Source organism: Aptenodytes patagonicus, chromosome 7, assembly GCF_965638725.1.
Source record: "Aptenodytes patagonicus chromosome 7, bAptPat1.pri.cur, whole genome shotgun sequence".
NCBI classification, from domain to species: Eukaryota; Metazoa; Chordata; class Aves; order Sphenisciformes; family Spheniscidae; genus Aptenodytes; species Aptenodytes patagonicus.
The window spans coordinates 15,717,008-15,740,234 of NC_134955.1; the positions used below are offsets into that span (position 1 = coordinate 15,717,008).

The 23,227-nt window shown below is 37.1% G+C and overlaps 1 protein-coding gene across 8 annotated transcripts in view; it reads right to left on the bottom strand.

The window, feature by feature from the left end:
• PLEKHA7 (pleckstrin homology domain containing A7) overlaps positions 1-23,227 on the bottom strand; it is a 165,041-nt gene that overhangs the window by 46,121 nt on the left and 95,693 nt on the right. For 7 of the 8 annotated variants that reach the window (XM_076344078.1, XM_076344074.1, XM_076344077.1 and 4 more), the window contains 5 exons: positions 20,996-21,079; positions 12,719-12,830; positions 5,982-6,086; positions 4,125-4,197; positions 2,820-2,920 (listed from right to left, as the gene is read on the bottom strand). In XM_076344078.1, coding sequence (XP_076200193.1) covers positions 2,820-2,920; positions 4,125-4,197; positions 5,982-6,086; positions 12,719-12,830; positions 20,996-21,079 — 475 coding nt within the window. The remainder of the gene's footprint in view (positions 1-2,819; positions 2,921-4,124; positions 4,198-5,981; positions 6,087-12,718; positions 12,831-20,995; positions 21,080-23,227) is intronic. The other variant, XM_076344076.1, reaches the window with a different exon arrangement.

The window sequence follows — 23,227 nt, forward strand, 5'->3', positions numbered from 1 at the left end:
CAGCTAGTCACAGCTTTTTGTTTGGGACAAATAAACAATGTGAAAAATTTGTCAAGATAAATACTTAAAAGCAGAGTTTCTAAACAAAATAATTTGACATACATACTGCTACACTTCAAAAGTAGTTTTTGATTGCATTTGAACAGCCTGTACGCAGTTCTGCAGGCCTGTAACTGTTAAACACGAAAAGAGACACAAAAGCTTAAAGCTGGGCCCTAGGAGATGATGAAAGGAAAGCAATTTTGAGAACTCCTACGGTGTACATTTTAACAGTTAGCAGGCTTTAACATATATCCTAGTGAGCATGTATTTTAATAATCTTCTAACTGAATTATATGCAAAAAGCATCCATGCATTTGCTAGGTAAATTTCCTTCCTTTAGTTTTACAAACCAAAATGTTGAAATTTTTTGCAGTTTGACTGCTTCCCTGGCTTCAAAAACTCATTGTTGCTTAAACCAGCCATTTAAAATGAGAACAAATATCTCTATTGTAAGAGAAGATTTACAACAACCCGAATAAATGACAGGCCAAATGTAAAAAGTGACATGGCACATTCTCCCATTCATTCAGGACTTAAATGTGAAAAAGTTCTATCTTTATTTTGGGCTTAATCCGCTTGTGTTTTCTATTTCTGGCTGCACTACGTTGTGAGACTGAATGTCCATCTACGCTCTGGATATCGAAGTGTACTGAAGAGATTAGATAAAGGTAATGGCTGGTGAGTGATGGAATGCCAGTACAGCCGTGCTCCTGCTGTCGTGTGCCCACAGCCGACTCCATGACCATTGAACATCAGTGTTGGATGGAGTCCATGCAACAGGAATCTTACAAAATCCTCCTACTGCCCTAGGAGTTCGTTCTAAATAAAATGAACTGCAGCATCAAGTCTGCAGTCAATCATCAAACACCTAGAGCAGAGTTAAGATTGGCCCAACAAACTAATATATGAAATGTATACTGTGGATTTTTAATACAGATTTCTAGCATAAAGTTTCTTTTGCTATCAACTCCCTATTTCTATATCAACTTTTTAGTAATGACCCTATGTTGAAAGTCTCAGGTTACTGGCTCATGCTGTATTTTCAGAAAAAGACTCAGATTAAATACTTGCTAGAGCTCATATAGCAATGATATCCTAAAAGGAACAGGGGGAGTCTGCAATTGCTTCTGAAAATGTTTAACCGTGATCACAGCCATGGATTCTACTCCACAGGAAGGGAGAAGCACAGCTTGGCAGTGGTGACTTGAGAGCTTGCCTATAGAACATACTGCTTGGAAACTACGTGTGTGTGTGTGTACATATATAGATATATACACACGCATACAGGTTTTTTTTTCCCCTTATCACTGATAGTGTTAAACTGGTTAATAAACCTAATATACATTTGATTAACATTTGCAAACATCCTTTCAATAAAATAAAAAGCAGATTTTTTTTTTAAACTCTAAAGCAACTAGATACTATCGTTACTTTCTTTATCTCCTTCCCCAGTCTGCACTAATAGTTATTCAAGAAAAGGAGAAGCCTAGAAGTACATTGGGTCCTCCCCTTTCAGTATGTGCTTCTTCCTAGGAAAAGGCTCTAGAAGAGGAGGGCTTGATGAATTACACTCATTAAATACTGGAGTGGAATGTTTTTCTTAAACAAAGGTTCCTTTGTAGCTTGTCCTGCTATCTCATGTTCAACGCATTTGAAAAAGTACAATAAACATTTCCACAAAGTGCACTGGGTCTTTTTTTAAACAAATTTCCCAAGTTAATATTTGTTTAATAAATTTCAAACCATTATCCACTTGAAAATAGAACCGAAAGCAACAAAAGGCAGTCTACAATTTTAAAACAACCCAAAAATCAAAATGCAAAAGAAAGTCTAAGCTGAGCACACGTTCTTTGTAATTTCAGCACAGAAAAGATTTAAACAGAAAGTTTCCTTCTAGATCTCCTAAAGTATACCTGATCAAAACCTGATTTCTAATTTTTTTTTTTTTAAAGTACATAGCTCATTTGCTCGATAGAAAAACAGGTTCTGCTCCAAGTATCGGTAGAATTTAAATCTGCAACAATACACTGAAGTTTCCAAAACTCTGCCTTAGTGCTGCAGCTCAGACAATCAACTGGAGTCAGGTTTCTCCACTATCAAGAAGGAATATATGGGGTTTTTTTCATTTTCATAGTTTTTTATAACATAGAACTGTAAATTATACAATTAAATTTTTTTTTTTTAAAGAAAAAAAAACACAAAACCAACCTCAAACTATATCAAAACAAGAGTGTTTTTTCTTTAAAAAACTCCATGTCTCTTAGGACGACTATTGCTCCCCCAATAAAAAGGAGAAGAAAATTGGTTACCCTTTTTCCCCTTGAAATGAGGAAATTATACATCAAAAGCTACAGTGTTGTCATTTTCTAACTGCGAGAACTGAGCCGATTATTTTATTTAAAAAAGAACACAACAAAACCAGAAGACCATCAGTCCACTATGAGATCAAGTACTCTATAAAGAAAAAACATTTCTTTCATTTTGTAAACAGTACTGGAACAACTTATCGATACCAATTTCTAATTTTAGAAACAGGATCTTTACTCACAGACACATTATTGAGCTCTGAAGACACATAGTAACAGACATATGAATGTCAATTCATAAGCAACAAAAAAGTGCTATGTCACATTTGAACAGGCAGTCAATAAACCTGTCTACTTTTAAAAAAATAAATAAAATAGGAAAGCAGATTATGTTTCTGTTTACAACAGCATCTTTTCTAATGCAAATAAATATTTTAAAATACGATTAGCTAATAAACTTTGTAACTGTACCTTAAAAGAAAATTTGCGATTTATGCGATCTTCAGGTCCAACTGGAGATATTACGTAACTAGGCAATGGTATGCTACCCAAAACAGATTCTTCTCTGCTGTCTGTTGAATAAAAAAAAAAAATAGAATCTAATTCACTGCACTTTTCAATGGGGTAACAATACATTCTCCTTTATGGACACACAGACAACAGGCATTAAGTAGAAAGAAGAGTGGTTCAGACTGGATGTAAGGAAAAGAATTTTTCCCATGAGGACAGAGCAGCAGTGGAACAGGCCGACCAGGGAGGTTGTGCCATCTCCGCCCTTAGAGGTTTTCAACACCTGACTGGATTAAGCCCTGAGCAACCTGGGCTGACTTTTCCTGACCCTGCTTTCACCAGGCAGTTGGACTAGACACTTCCTGAAGTCCCTTCTGACCTGAATTTTCTTACGACTCAACACCAAGAATACATGGAGAAAAATGTTTTATTTTTAAAGAAACGAGACTGAATTTTTTTTAAAAAAAGATCAGTTTGGTCTTTTGTTGAGGGTTTTTTTTTTGGAGGGGGTTTGATTTTTTAGGTTGAGACAGAAGAATACAATTTGAGAATAAAGATTATTGTGACAAATGAACTCTGACAGGCTGCGTAACATGATGGACCTTCCATTTAGCATTCTATATCTAGGCTAATTGCTATAATTAGGAAACCTCTATTATTGCTGGCTGTAAAGTGATCAGCAGCAGAAATGCAGTGCCTAGAAATATGAGTTTGAGTTTCATATTCTATAAGGCTTTCCAAAAATTGTAACACACTACACAATATTCAAAACTTCAAAAAAACCTTATGTAATACCGTTATTCCTAGTTCAGGCTAAGATCACATCTAACCTTTTTTGGTAGAAATACTGGATTCAGAAGTTCTCGCTCTTACATCATCCCTTGGATTAAAGTTGAATCAATGCCCTGATCTGGCCATAGTGCATTCTCAAAAAATCAGCTGTCCAAGTGCAAGCAAGTAGGTAACAACGCAGACCAGAGATGGGGTAAATCTTAACCTGGTATTGCTGCCAAATGTTTTGTAACGTAAACCTTGGCATATATCAAATATAAGTTATGTGACAAAAGATCATACAGCACCCCCTTGTTACCCAACTCTGGCCTGAAATTTTCTGCACATTAAAGACATATGGATAAGTAATTGTTTCACTATGCATCTTCTCAGAGTACCTAAATATATCTGAAGAGTTCAATTAGTTTATGCTCGCAATGTATTTGAACAGGTGAACTGTTACAGACTAACTCAAAAGAGTTAGTATCTACTCACCTTTGTAGTAAAACAAACAATAATCAGCAAGCACAAACCATCGCCTTTTCCATAATCGCATTCCAGAGCTATCCTGAAATGCAAGAAATGTGATACACTTTTCATTTAAGGGAAGTTAACAGCTTATCATACAATGCTGTACCAGTGAGTAGTTTACCAGAAGTTTACCTAAATGTGGTATTAATCACAAAAACAAGTGGTTTATATTTTAGCAAAATATTATGCACTAAGAAAGATAAGAGGCAAAACATCCAGCTATAAAATAGTCAGGGTAGAATATTCATACTTCTAATTTTCATTAAGTAATTAAACTTGCATCCCAAACAGCATTCAGATTAACCTTATACACAACCAATGCATATTTTATCTAGACAGATTTATCCTGCAATAAAGAAACAAAGTATGCATCTGGATGGCACAAATTCCAACAAGGATTGCCTGTAGACCACGATGAAAATCACCACACAGCTGTGAAGTATGACCTCACATTTCAGACAATGATCCCCTATAATTCTACAGTCAATCTCCCATATGTTACCCATGCCTAAAATGTAATTTAATCAAATATTCCTTAGGAAATAAAACAGGGTGCATAACGTGCAAATTTTAATGAAGTATAATACAACATGCCTGTGGAGACCTATATATCTCTCTATATATATAATATATATCACCCTGTGAAAATGAGTAGTATTTACACTGAAATTAATTTTAGAAGCTTGTAAAATTGCCAGACTGTAACCTAAGCAAATACAACTTATTCAGCTGAGGTAGGCTTTGATGAGATCATCAGCATAGAAAGCATCTTCAGGCTTTAAGTGCTTGCAAGTAGAGGAAAGGGGACAGAACGAAATAGCTAGAGGAATGTTGTATATACTATTTCCCTTCTTCTTTCTGCAGCCATATTAAGTATGCAAGGACTTCTTCCCTTTCCTTTTTTTTTGCTACAATGCTGTCAACACATACTGTGTCTGAGTTCTGATTCTGTCCTGAAAACTAATGGACTTGGGTAGTGAATGTCAACAGAGTTGATAGCAGAATACAGCTCTCCATGCAGAAGGAAGTGGATGGCTGTCAGCAATTTCACTTTCCTGTCTATGTAGAATCGTAATTGTAAGCCTTAGATTTCAGCCTTCTCCTACTCATCCCTAAACCTAGCTGCTGGATCTCTGGTGATAATCTGATGGACGCTGACTGCCAGGTTAGAAGCAGGGAAGTATTCTCATACAACAAACAGCTTTATTTACTTTTTGCACTCAAGGATGTGCTTCTGTCAGCTTGAGAGTTCAAGATGCAGCAGCTGTAAAATTCTGTTTGTTGGATGAAATCCTATAATTCAGCCTTTGCTTGGACACTGGTCTTGGTGTCAGCGTGGTGAACGGGTCCCCTGTTTTCCCTTCGTTTTCTCCCTCCTGCTTCTGGAGAACAAAAGGCATATGGGTTGGAATTAAGCCTTTGATCAGGGTATAAGCAAGCAGATGGAATAAGGCCTTCACAGCCAACCTTGGGTTTATAGCGCATTCTGAGGGAGACTGAGATCAGCATGGCAGTAAGCCAGCAGGATAAAACAGGGAAAATAACCAGATTTAGACAACAAAGTTATAGCCTTAACTTTTAACCATGATGGCGATGTCCATTTATCGTTGTTTCAACTTCTGAATCAAAGCTGTACGTAAAACTTGGTTTTCACACTTGCTGAACACAAGCCCCTTATTACGGAAGCTTGTGGGAGTACCCAACACTGCCCTGCATCATCAACGTTTGAGCTTCTGTTTTTTCAGTTCCTTGGAAGGCACTTACTTTTAGTTAATGATTGTATTGAAATATATGAACAGAAACAGATGATTACATGCATACCTGTTTGTGTAGCCAGCCTCTTACTATAACAGGAACATTGGGATTCCTCCTGATAGCTTGTTCCCTCTTTCCAAAGCTATGAACTTTGTTTCCAGCCTTCACAACCTGTAAAGAAGTATAATGTAGCAGTGGTTTTTAAACTGTACTGAGAGTCATTTCACATTACATATAACCTCACTGCAATAATTCATACTTCATTACACAGTAACAAAGCGTTATAGCATGTTCAAGGGCAAATAAACAGACAATGATATTTACAACATAGTAAAGTCAATCTCCCACTTTCATCAACATATCAGTGCCAGGACAGACCGCCAACTCCCAGCTGAACAGCAGCAGCACTGGTGACTGAAGTCTGAAAGGCAGAACTGCTGAAGTTTTAGTGTGTTTAGGAAGTGCATTGCAAGAGCTGCATGCAAGTCCCTCTCTGCAACATGGTACAAGTCTTACACGCACAGCACTTTGTGCGCATGAATCCTACTCTTGCTGTTCGTTGTTTGGGGATTTTTTTGGTTGTTTTTTGTTTTCTTTCCTGTTTAAATTCAAACAACATTGATAGCTTAATAAAATGCTTGGACTTTGACTCTGCAAACAAAAGGAGAAGACAGAGTGACGCTGCTAAGGAAGAGACCTAGACAGCAGTAAGTGGAAATCACAAGGTCTAGGTAATGGTTTGTGTTTTACCGCAACCTCAGTATTGACTCACATGGGCAAAACTATTTCAAAAACAAACAAAGAAAGCCTATCAGTCTGTGAAAAAGACAGCGAGAATCTCAGGCAGATTATTCACCCAGTTCTTTTCCAGTCTCAGCACAGTTTGCTACTGCAATTGCTTTAGGAATCTGAGGTGCACAAACCACCTTTACAGTTGCTCCTGACTTCTCCAAGGAAAGAGCTGTCCAGATTCACGCTCTCCCTCCTTCCTACAATGTCTCCTTTGTTTGAATCTCTCCTCTCAGCTGGTCAGGGTACTGATGCTCCGTCAGCTGCAGACAAACAGCAGCTCTGGAAACGAGCACATTTGTCATATGCAAGGGATGATATCACAAAAATATCTCAGCGTACTGCTTCTGCCAGTCAGGCAACATCTGGACTAGAAGACAGCATATGTAATAATAAAATATTCTAGCACTATATGATACCATTAAATGGATTCTGTTAATTTTGAGGCCAGGCTTTACCAACCTGCACTAAATTTCACACATTTCAGTAGACATAAGCACACATCTTAATGCAGGATTAAGATAATAGCAATAATCAGTAAGAAAAAAAAAATCCACTTTTTCTTTGGTGCTATAGCATGTAAAACAGCAATACAGATTTAACACTCATAAGGAGATATCAAAGGGCAGATTTTACTAGGTAGTTTCCCTGAGGTCCATTTACCAGGGAGCAGCATGCTGCTTTCAGCTCTGCTGAGAAGTCAGGTGAGCTGCATGTCACGGTCACTTCTGTGAAACGCCCTGACACTTAGGAGACAGGAAGAATGTCAAGTATGGGCTCTTCCCTAGGAGTGACACCTCACCTGACACCTCAGTGAGAGTCTGCACAAGATTTACCCGCGGCCCAGGGCAGCACAGGAGATCACCTGAGCAGCCCAGCTGTCCAGGGCTAATACAAACCTAACAGGCCAGGTTGTAAACAGCAACAGGTTTCTGAGCAGATGCCCCTGCCATTCAGCTGGCAATAACCAGTTCACAGTAAAAGCCTGGTCAGGATGGTATCACTGAGATCTCCCAGCCCATTTCTCTGCCATACCTGTGCTAAGGCACTCAGCTAACAGGCTGCAGAGCACTTGCTTTGTGCAAACATAGCGTGTCAATTACAACCACAAAATCTCTCTCGGTACTCACTCACAGACCTACAAGCAGCAAGTCTGAGACTAAAGGAAGGAAGAAATAAGACGTTAGGCATTTTGTGTTTCCTATTGAAAATATTTCAAGAGAGAACTTGTGAACCTGTGTCCAAATACCACTTTAAACAAACACACAAAGAGGTATCATGACGACAGTCGAGCTCTGGATGATCGGATGATCAACAGGCCAAGCTATATATATTTGCTCTTAAGAAAAATGAGAAGTAATCAATTCAGTCAAGATTTTAAAAAACTGTTGCCAAATGTTAGATGCAACAGCTACATTACAAGGGTGATGAAAAACAACGAGGCCCAAACTGTTTAAGGCTCTGAAAAATCTATGCTTTGCACCTGAACAGAAATCAGTTTACAAAATGCACAGAATTTTGGTTTCCTAATTTTTCTCTCTCGTATTTATCCTAGGAAGGGTGGAACAGTTAAAGTATAGCTGATCTAGCCTGACAGCAGGGTTTAAATTTGATTGTTTCATCAGATCCCCTGTCAGTGATCAAGCACTTTGATTCTCCGACCTTATTTAAGTTAAAAAAAAAAATGCAGACCACAATGTAGAGAAGTCATCCTTGGACTTGGTCAAAAGACCAAACAATTTCTATTACATGGGAGGGGGGACAGTTTTCCTAAGGCTGTGTATTCTCTATCAATACAATATCCATTATAGAAACAACAACAACAAAAATTTTATGGTGCTTTATGTAATTAAAATTTTCATATCATCTGTAGTATTAATCATCTCATTCTGCTCTGGAATAAAACAAAGCATAACAGATACTGAATGTCTAGCTTTCACTGGCTAGAATAAGAAGTTAGTTTAAAAGAAAAGGTATATTTTTAAAACTGTTTGTCTGTACTGCAGTAGCCTTTTCCTAACTTAAAATATTCTGATATCATTGTCGTGTGTTGAAAAATACAGGTCAGAGCAGCTGACAAAGAAGACAAAGAAGTCACTTTTGACTTCAGTACATTTGTTATGCTGGCTTGTTTGTGAATGACTCATAAGTTTTTGCAAAAAAACCAAAATGTCAAGAGCCAAAATTTTCAAATCCCTTTTTATCACCGTGTCATCTTCTTCCTTACAGTAGCCTCTAGCTGAGGAGGAAAGTTACTAACTTAATTTTAAGATGTAATTTATTTTTTTCCTAAAACTGGACAGTCAAAAAAAATATAAACAGCCTTTCATTTGGAACAGATTTTCTAAACAGCAAAAAGGAAGACTGTATCTTGGTAAAAATATGCATATATATATACACACACACATAAGAGAACATATAACTTAACTTTCAATCTACAGGGAATTAAAAAAAAAACCACCAAAACCCCACCTGTTTAAGTCATAAACTCTTCCATTCAAAAAATCTCAATGTTTCACTAACAAATGAACTCATGAATCCTTTCAGTATCTCTAAGTAAATTAGACAAAAACCTTATTCTTCAGATAGGAAAAACTGAAACTCTCAGAAATTCCTGCTCTTAATATTGGGCATTCATCTGCGGTGGCCCTGAACTAATCCCTGTGTTCTACACTCCAGCTCCACACAGTCCCACAGAGCTGGCACCATCGCATACCTGTCACCATTGCCTGTTACTCTCAACTGCTAGACGCATTGTTTATTTACTTGTTGTAATCCTCACCAGTTCATCTTGGAAAAATACCAGCAACTATCAGTGTCATCAACAATTCAATTACTTCTCTTGCACAGAATCCATCAAAAACACACTCTCAAAATGTAGATAGTAATAGACACATTACACTACTATCCTTTATGCTTTTGACTTCGCCAAAGTACTGTGTAGCACAGTAACATTTACAAGCTTCCATTTACACCACCAGATGCTTTAACAGACTAAATTCCAAATGTACCTTACTCTCAAACTGAAAGAGATCTTTATTCCTCCATATCCTTCATTTGTAATCAATATAAGTGGCCTTTAATATGGTTAATGATATAACTGAATTGGCTGTGAACAAGCAGATCTTTGGGACAGAGAACGACTGTGGTTTATCAGCATGCCCTTTTGCTTTTTATTCCCTCAACTCCACACCCCTCAAATTTCAAAAGGAAGGATAGACTGCATTGGTCTAAAGTCTTCAGACAACTTATTCAGACAGTGCCAGCATGAAAAATGGTGGGGCCCACCCCAAGAATCTATGTGCATTTCTGCAAAACTGCCCATCTCAGGTGTCTTACAAAATGAAGCCTTATATATTTATATGCACATCAATAAAACATAATGACATTTGGTAAGTATAAGCCTCATTTTGGCTTTTTTCTTCTTTCCAACATGCTCCTCTTGTTGTACACTGTACAACTGACATTGTTGTACAAATAATTGTTTCCAAACAATTACTTTTTATTTCAGAAGTTTTATTCAGTCCAAGTTCAGACTTGAACACTGCAACAAGCAAGCCAGAAGTCTTCATCTCTTTCATCTTGAACTGAGAATGACAAATCTGCTGTACAGTTGGCAGCTTACCTTCCCCCTCCACCCCAAATGTAGCAATTCTTAGCTGTCAACTTTCTGCAGAAGAATCAAGTGGAAAGCCATGTACCTGTTCCTGCACTTTCTGATCTGGTAATACTTCAGTGTGCATAGCTCTATATAAAAATCAGTTTGAATTTGGTCAGGATTCCAACACTATACCTACACAGTTCTGTGATGGCATTTGCAGGACAAAATTATGAAAGCATTTCATAAAAGACAGTAATTTGCTATGGGTAGATAGAAACCTTTGCCATGACAAACAGAATGTGTCTCTGGCTTCATGACTGTCTCTCAAGTCTGCGTCTGGGAACTCACTCTCTGAAAGAATGATTATGGGATTCACGGAAGAAAACACTTATAAACAGATGAAAGTATCTTAAAATCTACTCTCAACATGCCAAAAGTCAACCTCAAAATGGAGGACACACTTTACAGCCTTTGTCCTCATTGCTAGTTCACTTGAATTAATTTTGTGTTAGGCTGTAAAGGAATTTAACAGATCTCCTTCTGACTCTACAAAACAAGAGGAGTGATTTCAAGCCTGGAAACACATACAATGATGAAACAAAGCATATATAAGAAAGACATTGGTTCTCTGTCTTAATCAAAACTTCAGTAAAGTATTTATTGAGGGCCCGCAGCAGAACGGATCTTATATAAACAAACTTGGTGGAGAAGAAAAGTACAGGCAAGCCCTCTATGAGAGGCTCTATTCAAAGTCTAAAGCTGCCATATATTAAAAAAGATGCCACACTTGGGAGCCTGCCAGAAGCACGCATGGCCACACTTATACTGGACTGCAAACAAAATAGAAGCAGACACCAAAACCAGACCAGCTGAAGTTTTGGGAGGTGATTCTGGATATTCTCTAAGCTGTGATGGTAAGAGCATTACCCTCACCTGTAGCTGTCCGGTTCTGATGTCTCCACTGAACTAGCCTCTAGCATGTGGGTGGCCCTGTAAGTTGTATCCACTCACCATTTTTGATCTCACTGTTTTGCAAAGCCTGATTAGATCAGTGCAAATATGTGACAAAGGGAAGCAGCAGAAGCAGGTGACAGAGGATGCACACTTTTTGGCAGAAGTGTGATCCTGGGTAAGTGAAAGCCAACTGTGTCACTGGAGAAATCCCCAGCTCAAAGCAGAGTATCAGGTCCACGTTAAGTTTGCTGGTTTTAAGAGTGAAAAAAATGAGCCTTCTCTCTCTAATGCTGGCTTAAAAAAAAAAAAAATCAGAATAAGGAAGATAAATACAGTAAACACAAATGCCCAAGTACTTTGGTAAGTTCAACTGTTAGAATATCAAAAAGAAATGTATCAAGTAATTCAGGTAACCTACTAAGTTTACTGTTTTCAGCGATAACTTCATCTAGCACTTTAAAGACAAACGTATTCTTGAGATTTGACACATGACAATCTTTGTGTTGGTCCAATAATCTAGACACTTTGGATCTAAAAAAATATTTTTATTTTTTTTTTTAGTGTCTCATGAAATTGTTTTCATCTTCTCCAATATTCACCCAAGCAATTCAAAACATTAGAAAAATATTTTAAGTGATTCCAACTCAACAAAAATATCTTTGCAACCAATTTGGCAAAGTCCTTTCTTCAACTCAATTACTTAACAGGCTTCAAACTTTTGTATTTAAAAAAAACCCGAGAAGTTTAAAAACTGCAGGCAAAGTTCAGAAATCTATCTTATCTCTGCTAATTCTTCCAGTATTTTTTTTGCTTCTTTCTATCCAGCCCCCTCCCATTCTCACTGTACTGTAATTTACTGTAAGGTCAAAGAAGCATTAAAATAGTTGGTGACACTTTAAGTACAGCACTTTATTATATTTTGTGCAATAATAAATACAGGCCCTTTGTCAATGCCAAATAATGGATTTTTCTATTATTAAACATTCTGTGTGTAAACTTGGTGTCTGCACTGTTTGTGCACTACAGTGCTGGCAGAAAAGGATCTAAGTTGTTACTAAGAGGAGGAACGCAAGTAAAGTTTCATGGAAAAGTACAAACTGCAAATTATAATTCCTGGTATTCTGCAGCACTTTTTGCCATACACGCTGGACTATCAAAAGACTTGCTGGAATACTACTATTACATATACTTACTTCTGTTCTTAAGAAGCCTCTCAAACTTTACATGTCACAATAATCACTATTTTTCAAATTATCATTCAATACTGTCATGTGTCATGTGCTCCTATGCTGTAAAAAGGTTTTTGCTTCGGTAGAAGATATTACCTCTTCTTTGAGGTAAGTTATTAGACTTCTAGGCTAAACCCATGGCCCTATTCAAATCAGCATTAAAAGAGTACTGGATTTAAAGTGAGTGAAGTTCTAATCATCAAGCTGAAACAATAGCCTTTTTCCTTTACCTTAGAGCCAGGTTTTGTATCAACAGCAGATGTAGTTACTGCAGTGGACGTTTCACTGACCATGCTTGAAGGTCTTTGGTTTATTTGTTGCTTGGACATAGATGAATTCTGTCTAGAAAACAAACAAAAACAGATAATCTAAAGCACGTTGTTTCAAACAGTCAGCTTTGCCTTTTTCTATCCAAGATTCACAGTGAGCAAATGAATGACAGGCTAGTCAAACATTTCCCATGCATCTGCAATTTCCTTTGCACCACCCCTATTATTTTGATTTCAGGTATTTCTCAAGCAGATGCTGCCAGTGACATCTGATGATTGGTATTTGTCAATGTATCAGGAGGAAGAAACCTGCCAAATTGTCTGCAAATCCAACAGAGAATCAAGATATAACAAAGAGCACTCAAAGAAGATAAAGCTAATGAAGAGAAACTAAGTTGTGCCCAATTTAGAGGCTTGGCTGCAAACATGCAGAAGAGCCAGTACTGGGGAGGGAAGGATAAGAGTCAGCACTTTGCAATAACAGGCTTCATATTTAAAATCAAAATGACACTAGCCTACTATTAGATCTTTCACTAACTTAATGCTAGATCTTTGAATCTGCCCAAAATATGATTCATACTACAATATGAATTATTAAAGTACCTCTTAAGTGAAATGGTGCAATTCATGGCAGATACTGTTAGAAATAAATAACCTCTGAGTCATACTAAGATTCAAACAATCTTGATAACTAGCTCAGATGCAGATACCCATTCAAAGCATAGGTGAGATCAATCCTACCATAAGAACCTGTTCAACAAGTAAGAATTCAGTACAGCTGCCCAGATGAAGAAATGCGAGGATAAACGGAAGTGCGAAATCTTGTGGAATCCCATATGCAGGTTGTAAAGAGAAGCCTCAGCAGCCAAGCTTGACACCAACTTGTGAATTAAACCCATTTAAAAAAAATCATTAACAACATAGTTTAGCAAATTGTATTTTAGGAACAAGTAGCAATACAGCCACATCAGAAAAAAACAAAACAAACTATTAACAGCCTATGATTTTCCTTTTCGCATCTCGGCAAGTCACCAAAGCCATGTATTTTTTAAAAAAAAAAAAAAAAAAAGGACAAGACAAACAAGCCACACCAAACATGACTATTGCTACCACTGAAATTCAATCCAATTCTAAACCCAACAGAGAACAGAGTAATTCTGAGCAGTTATCACTCATAAGAACAGAGAAGACGATTTTGTGATTGTAGTAGCTCAACACAGGGTTTAACTGAAGACAAGGTGTTTGCCACCACTGCTCTTCCCCAGTTACAACCTGAATAATTACCTGCCCAAAAGCTTTTGTAGTTGATTTGGTGTCAGGTAAAGCACATTTTTCCATTTGTGACCACACAGCTTCAATTAAGCTTGCAAGGAAGTAACACAACTTTTATCTCATTTCCTTTATACCTTGCTTATCTGGCATAAATCCCTTCTTTTTAGCTTTTATATGTAAGTTCAGGTCCAAGATACGAGAACAAATTACAAGTCCCTAAAATCCCTGGCCAGCCTTTAATGCATGAGAGCTTCATCACATCAGTTTGAATCCATTTGCCTTACCTCTTATGGACCAGGTATCCTACTTCAGCATTTAATCAGCTTTAGGAATATCCAGTCTCAGCAAAGAGCAGATTAAGACACCTCCCGTATATAACGCTGCCTGACTAAGCTATTTCTGTTGATCAGCCAGTCTTATTATCTGCTTTTGACTCTGTTCTCACTTGTTCCCTTTCCACTCTATACCCTTTCAAAACAGGTAGAAAATGCAGACTTACAATGTGCCTGCATTTTACTTGCAAAACCATCTTACTTGCCTTTTCCTAATATTTACTTATCAAAAAGGTTCCATTTCCCTGCTTGAGGCAACTAAACAAAGAATAGGTATTTCAAGGAGGGAGGAACACTAACAGAGATGTGAGTCTTCTACATTGCCTCCTCAAAATGAATCTAAAGTATTAGATTTTGTATCATTAAGAGGGCCACTAGAAATGAGTTGCAAAACTATGAAACAAACCACATCCAAGGCAAACGTTTGGCCTTAGAAGACACAAACTTTCTCTTCCTCCCTTGAGGTGTAGATTCTTTACAATGTCCACACCACAAACTACTGAGTTTTATACTGTAGGACAGCCACACAATACATGTTATTTTCCAGATACTCACTGCGACAAGGAGGGGGGAAGGGGGAGGTGGAAGGAAGAGGATAGAGCACATAACATACATATTCAGAAAATCATTAATACGGAAAGAGAAATAACCCCAGAGGAATGGCTTTAATCTATCAATCAGGGTAGGCAAACTCAGATTGAACAGATATTCACTATTCCACAAGATACTGGTTCATAGTAGGTTAAACATATGGCAGTTTAAAAAAAAAAAAAAAAAAGATTTAGAAGAACTACAGAGGAAGATAAGCTTTGCACATTTAACAAGACCACCACTATCAGAAAATCATAATGCAACAGAGAAAAATAAATGCATAATTTCTAAGCATTTATAATTTGGCCACTTAGCGACTTCCCTTCCACTTGCTACTGAAAGTGATCAATAAATCAAGCTTTCCTTTTCTAGTAGTACCAAGATTAATGATGAACTTCAACTGGGAAAAGAACAAATTCACAGTGAGAAAAATGTTTTTTAAAAAATGTGAGGTTGTTGCCACGTGGACGAACTCACATAGCCAGCAAAAGAGTCAGTAAATCCACCGAAAGAGAAAATATGTTGTTATTCCCCTAAAAAAAAAAAAAAGCCTTTGGCAGCAAACACTGGTGATCCAAACTTTCTGTATGTGAGGTCTAACAGAAAACACCAAACAGTACTGAAAATTAATTTAAGTACTCGTATATAGTATTTCAAGGATAAAAAACAGATTTGCATGAAATCAGAACATAATGAAACTCAAGTATTCAAGTCTCTTAGTAGCTAATTAATATTCTCAGTCTGTTTTTAAAAGCAAATAAAAATATGCAGAATATGCAGAATTACCTGAAACATCCCAGCATGTTAATGGAGTTAACACTGTCCTAATAGTGTTTACAGATGAATCTTTAAAATAAGTGACTACAGCATTAACTCTGTGCATTCAGAAACATTAGTTCAGAATCACTATTACCAAAGACGTTTGATAATATCTGTTATTCAATACATCCCATTTTGTCTTCACAGTGCTGTTTTTGTCTATTTTCAGGACAGTTTCCTTACTGCCTCCCCGAGGTGTGTGCATACACACACAGAATTGCAGTACGTACATTCGGAGCTCCAGTGCCTTGTAAATCTTTTTAAAATACTTGAAAATAACACTCTATATAGTATCGCCTGTCAAGCAACTCCCTGCTCTACTTAAACAGTGCTAGTATGTCTACAGAAATCACATTTACCAGCTAAAAGAATTACATGGCCAATATTTGGTTTATTAAAAAAACAAAACAAACCACTGAACAACACAAAAAAATGATTACACCAGTAGCCCATATTGAAAATGCAATACTCACGAGAGAACACATTCCTTTTCTATAAAGGATCATAACGATTAGTCGACGTAGAAGATCCACGTTCATACCAGCAACTTAAAAAGTTTATTTTATTGAAACCAAATATGCCACAATAACATCATGTCAATCTAATTTTAATACTAATAAATCCCCTATTCAGCTAGATAAAAAAAAAAAAAAAACTGTCCTAGTATTTCTATACATGTAAACATGGCAGATGTTTATTTTGGGGCTGTTTGGGTTTCCTCCTTTCTCTCCACCTGATATTTTTGCTGCTATAGTAACCAAATGCAATAGACAAAGTAAGATGGCTCTCTCCCCAGAGGTGATACACAGGCTTTACCAGTTGCACAAAAACAGGCAAAAAAGAGGGTAACACTCATTGGATTAAGCTCCCAATATATACATACGTATCTTCTATATTTCCACATTTCTGTTGAAGTCTTATCTTTTCTAACTTTGAAGTACTATCTTCTCATTTGAAAACATAATACTAATCACAAATATATTGTAAAATATCTAATATACAACTACCAGTGTTTAGCAACAGATGCTATTAGATACACGCTGTCAGTTATTTGAAGAACTGTTATTTAAAGATAGATGAGAGAAGAAATCTAAACATTACGTGCATCTATCCTAAGCAAGTCTATCATAGATTGTTCAGAGAAATGTGCATATAACAGTATGGTTAAACTAGATCTAATACTTGTCCAGCAGCCTTATCCTTAACGCTCATTTTTCCATTGGTTGTTTAGGAAAGGTCCCCTTGTGGATTAAGGGTTCATTAAAAACATGAAAGTAAAGCACAGAAGTTAAGATACAGTTGTTAAATGGAGGGAGGCTACCAGAGGGACTTCCCATACAGCCAAGGTGTTCAAATTATTTAGAGGTGATCCTGAAAACTGTGAGGTGACCAAGTCAGAGGACAAAAATTAACCTGGACAAAAACTGAAATGCTGACAGAACAGATAGAAAAATAATCTTCAGATATGAGTAACCACGTGATGAGATGCCAAACCAAATTCAGTGTCAACAACAGAAAACTAATTCAAAGAAGAGAGAAATTAAAAACCATCTCTGCAGCTTTTATCGCTCAAAACACACCAGCAATCTGAGAAAAGGATATTTTTTCATCTTAGCAGAATGACTAGCAGCAGTCAATGTTAAGAATTATTAGGAAATGAATACAGAAGAAAAAGTATAATTAAATTATTCTAAAAACCAATGGGCTCATACATTGAATACTGCATTCACCTATAACCAATCACTCCATCAGATAAAAGACAAATCTAAAAGCCTCATGCCAAAAAGCTAGCACTCAAGCAGGGCTAGTGAAAGGTACAGAACACACGTCCCCACACGCTAAATGACCAAAGCTTCTAAGCATGGAAAACAGAATGAGAGGTGGGGATTTGACAGTGGTCTCAACTAAGAATGGGTTAGGAAATAAGGAATTATCATCACTGCTTCTCAAAAAAATCTAAATTAGAACACCTTTAGGAAGAAGGAGTAACATAAGGATCAAAAGATAATGTAATTTAAAAGTTACAGGTTCCATGCAATAGCCTCTGCTTTTATCCTCCAGTTACAATGTAGTTGAGGAAATCAGATTTTGGCTTAAAAAGCAAGATTGATATGACATTGTTTAAAAGGGGAAATGCCTTGGGAAAAGACTAGTGAAATACAGTCTCAGCCTTCTACTGAAAGTATCCAGTTCTCATTTGATCAAGTGAGGCAAGGGCGTCTGGTTCATAACTGACTCATAATCAAAGTAGGATTACATCATTTATTGACATCGTTTTCCAAAACTTCTTGCCAGAACATTACTTCCTGGATGAGAAATGGCCAGAGCAGTCTTTACATTCATCAATTCTAGATTACTGTAAATTACTTTTCTGATGTTAAATGTGTCCTTTTAATAGATATGTTTGTTGCAGCCTGAACCAGTTTGTGCTTACATCTCCCCACTAGCTCCCAGTCAACATCTGGTGACAACTCCTGGCTTTGGCCCTAATGTTAAATTAAAATTAAGTAAGTAATTAATCACATTACAACAGCACTGAAGAACAAATTGCCGTTTATGAAACCCTCAAGAGTGCTACTACTTCAGACAGGATTCTTCAGCTATAGAAAAAAGTACTCTTGGTCAAAAGGATCCCATGATGGAAAGTTTCCACAGACCATGCAAATCCAGAGACTCTTTTTCCAACTGTCCTGTTTGTGAAAGTCATTTCATCACAAGATACAATCTACCACACTGATTGTGAACTAATACACGATCAACACCACTGATTCCATACAAATCCCTGATGCCTGAGGAAAAAGAACTGAAAACACAACACAGCCCCGTTACAATTCCTAGGCCTAAAAGCAAGGAGGTGCTAACAGCTCCTTTGATTTCAGCAGGGACATCCACATATGTCAACAGTGTCATTTGACAGAAACTCAGATATGACCGTGATGAAGAGCATCAGTGTAAAACCTACACTGTCGCATAGAAGTGCTACAAAACTGAGGAAACCCACGCACCCCACACACTTGAAAAATCACATCTTCACACTAATTTGAACTGATATATTACAACCATCTAATTTTAAAAACACTCCGGATGTACTTCAGGCCAATAATAAAGCTTAGAAAAACGTTCTCACAAAGACTGTTTCCTGAGTAGTCACTACAAACACATACTCCTCTCTATATCCCTCCAGACATTCCCTCTTCTCTTAGAATAAAAACCACCTGTCTCTATTAATTCTACCACATTGTAAGATCTTTTTCCCACTTTTGATACCATCTCAGTGTAACTGAAGTCTAGAGATGACAAGTTATGCCCGTTCATCTGACTGCCCTCCAAATAATCACCTTCATTGCTCTTCCAGAAAAGTTTCTAACATACACAAAAGATCACTAAAACCATGTGCCACCAGCAAGTTATTCTTTCAAATCTGCTTTTAAGATTTTTATCTGCTACCACGATTACAAGACCAGAAACAGCCCAGGGAAGTGTAGCTAACCCAGGGAGGCACTCCAAGGAGTTCTATCCCAACACCTATTTTTCCCTTACACATGTACAAATTTTCTCTATATTAAATTTGATCGAACCTTTACAACAGGTTAAATAAAAATCAATTAACGGATGGAAGCTGCAACGCAGATGCACAGTGGCTGTTGTCTATACTGTCTTTGAGATTTGCTCCATTGCAAGACACCTGTTCTCCTCACTAAATGACTTGGAGCAGCTTGTTTGCATACTTGTACTGAGCCAGACCAAACCCCGCCCGAGCAGCAAGCCACCCGCATACCACATAACACCTGGGGTGACCTCCAGCTCAGTAGCTATCCCACAGTCTTTGTACCTAATCACAGGCCTCTCCCACACACGGCGAAATACGTTCAAGCTTCTATTTCATGCTGGTTCTCAGCACAGGCCTTAACATAGGACTGGCCCTTGGATTTGCTTTGGGCTTGGGGAAGGGCAGCCGTTTAGTTGTTTTTTTGTTGGGGTTTTGTTATATTGTTGTTTTTGTTTGGTTGGTTTGTCTTTTAAACCATGAGAAGCGCTTCTCCAGGCTGTACCAGAAGCTCTGAGCAGAGGGCTGTACAGTCATGCTCTACTTCTTTCCTCTCCAATTCCACAATAAAGGACACTACCAGAAAAGCCTCAGTCTCCTGGGAGTCTTGCATGGCCCTTCTCTGGGCCTCATTTTTCTTAACGCTATACTGCTTTAAATTAAATGTAAAGCAAATTACATGTCACATCATTTGAAACATAAAGCGTTCGGAATCGTGCGGGCAGCTGTACAAACCACCCCATGCAGGCCATCACAGCACAATGCCCAGCCTCTGTGATGCATAAAGGACTAGAGCCTGCTTAAACAGTGTTGGAAGACTAGGCTGGAAAAGGAAAAGCTATCTCATGGTGTCCCATTCCTCTTGCCCTTTGGAGTGGTTTTAGAAGTGATGTAGAACTTTCTCCTAGATTCTGTCTAGGGAAGACATCCAGTCATCCCATTACAGAAGGGATTCCAGGAGCAATCTAGCATGCAGCAAGGACGACAGGAGTAGTTAAACCCTACAGCGAAACAGGGAGTGATCCAAACCAACACCAAAGACATACCCAGATACACCAGTTTCAACACATGCATTTCTTCTTTTCTTTTTTTTCTTCTTTTTTTTTTTTTTTTTTTTTTTAAATCAGACAATCAAGATAAAATATTCTGGAAACTAATGTATATGATTCTATTTCTTTAGAATAAATCGAAGAATACCTAATCAAAAATTTTTTAACAAATACCAGCCCAAGACAGGGAACATGGAAAGTCTAAAACATAAGAAAACCAAGGAATTACAATAGAAACTAGTAATATTTTGTGTATTTCAATTTCAGTACAAACCTTCCAGTTTGCTCTGAAGACATTTTACATTTATGTTCTGTATATTTGATATTTATATAAGACTAAAGCATTATTATTTAAGTATCCAAATTATATTGCCTTTTTTGTTTGTTTATTTTTGGACTTTTTGTTCGTTTGTTTTTTAAAGATTTGGTAAAGATTTTCTCTCAAGCCCTAATGTGGAACAATGCTAGAATCAAAAACATACTATCACAATGAGAAGTAAATTTTTAAGCATAAACCATCTCTATGACATTTTTGCTACAATACCAGAAGAACTGTCAAACTACTAAACTACTGTAGGTAAATGTGTTACTGTTTTAGATCTCTTGACATGGGTATAAAACTACTTACTCTTCTCGCAAAATAAATTCAATATTTTCTGGAGAAACCTGTCCTGTCACAGGATGTCTAAATGACGTGGTCTGCTGATTATGGCTGAAAGGGGAAAAAAAAAAAAAAAAAGAAAAAAGAAATTAATATTGCTAAACTCAGTAAAAGATATCTATTATCTCTAAAAGGCAGAACTGTTTATATTGATGCTTTGTTGCTGCTACTCCAGAAATGAAACATATTTCCTAGGTACCTTTGAAGCCAGAAATGTTTTCAGTTCCTTCCTGAACTCTTGTTGACTTTGCCAATGGCACAGTGTACCATTTAATTATTAAACAGGTTAATGTTTTAAAAGTAAACTAGTTGCAATCCTTAGTTAGGGAGATGCACTTGAATTTATGATTATTTACACTTGACTGTTACCAGATTATTTAAACATAATACAGAAATTACACAACATAAATTACTGATTTGTATTTCTGTAAATTTCACAGAACAGAACCAGTAAAGTAATTTAAAATGTTGCTGGACAACATTTTACACAATTTTTAATATTTAATGAGATCACAGAGAGAGATTTTGTGGGAGCCATTTGTTGCATGCTTTTTTTTCCCCTCTAGTATGGTATTTCTTCAATGATTTTTCTTTACATCTCCATGCAGAGGACCATATATAACCTTAGCCGTTCAGTTGCATGGCCTATATAAAACAACATAATTTAGTATTTAATCTGAGGTGAATTAAAATTGGGATTTTCTATCAACTTTCCCCTCAGAGTACTATCTAGATGTTTTGCTACCCTCTGTGAAATATTGCTATCCATTGAAGACAATTATTTTATCTTTGTAACTGTACTCATGCAATGCAAAATTATGGAGTGGAAAAAGTTTATGCCAAGATAAACTGGTAGTCTTCCCTCCTCCCCAAAGTAGATAATTTGAATTAATTGTATAGAAAACACAAGACAATTTCTAGAGAGTCTCATACCTACTAAGCCCCTTATTCTCCAGCCCTGTCCAAAGAAGCAATCTATAAAAATCACAAATCTTAAAGAAATAAGAAATTGAAGATCTTGTTTCAGAATTAGAAAGGTCGTGGCTGAGATGCTGTTAGGGAGCCTTAGAATTAGAGAGAGTAATGAACCAAGAGCTCACTTACTTAAGGTTCTGAATATTTATGGGTTTAGTTAACAATATTTAGGTAAACAACATCCAAAACTAGAATTCCCATCAAATGCAGCAAAATGTTAACACACTGTGAGTATATTCACACACACACAAAAAAGGGCCATTAAATGAATTACACATCAAAGAGCTAAAATTAACACTTCATCCATTTTTTTTGTTTTAAAGATTTGGGGGTTTTCCTCCTGTAATGCCCAGCAATTTCAGGTCTTACAGATTGGACCCAATTGTCTAGCATAGCAGGATGTTCCTCCCGAGACAGAATAAGACATAAAGAAATATTTGGGGGTTTCAAAGTAATGAAATTCCAAAGAGGTAACAGCCTTGCTGTAGAGTAAAGGACAGCTAAAAATCAAACAGCTCATGCACCCGTAACATTGAAACGTAAATAGCTCAGGACATGCCTTGATTTAAAAAAAAAAAAAAACAACAAAACCAAACAAAAACCACCACAAAAAAACAACGAAACAAAAAAAATACACACACACACCCCCAAACCCCAACAAGAACAACAAAAAACCCCCACAACCAAAACCACAAACTGCTCATGCTAAGTCCCACTTGGACCATGAACAGCAGAGAATGTTTTCTGTGTTATAAACTTTTCACTCCTTTTCCAATATGCCTTGCTACAGGAAGTCATATATAAGGGACCAACATAATGAACACTTTCAATGATAAGCTGAAAGCTGTAACAACTTATATTACAACCAAAAGGACTTTTTCCAGCCTTGCTTGCTACAAAAATTCTAGCCCTACAGGCCATCAACTACCCCACAGCACCAGCAACAGCATTAATTTCCTAGAGTGGTGAGAACTGACCTCTGCTACAGAGGTGGGTTCGTGAAGTACCTTTGCAGTTTCTAACTCTTTAGTTTTCCCGTGAAATCAGAGATCAGGAGAAAGTGTTTCCAGTAAGCTTGCAGTGCTAACATCTACAAAGCAACTATGATCTTTTTCTCACAAAAGGACTGAGGAGTATTGTTTTCTGAAGATGCAGTTTTACGTGAGTTTATATTCTAATTTTGAGTATACATCCAAAGAAAGGAATAGGAACTTGCAGATGTCA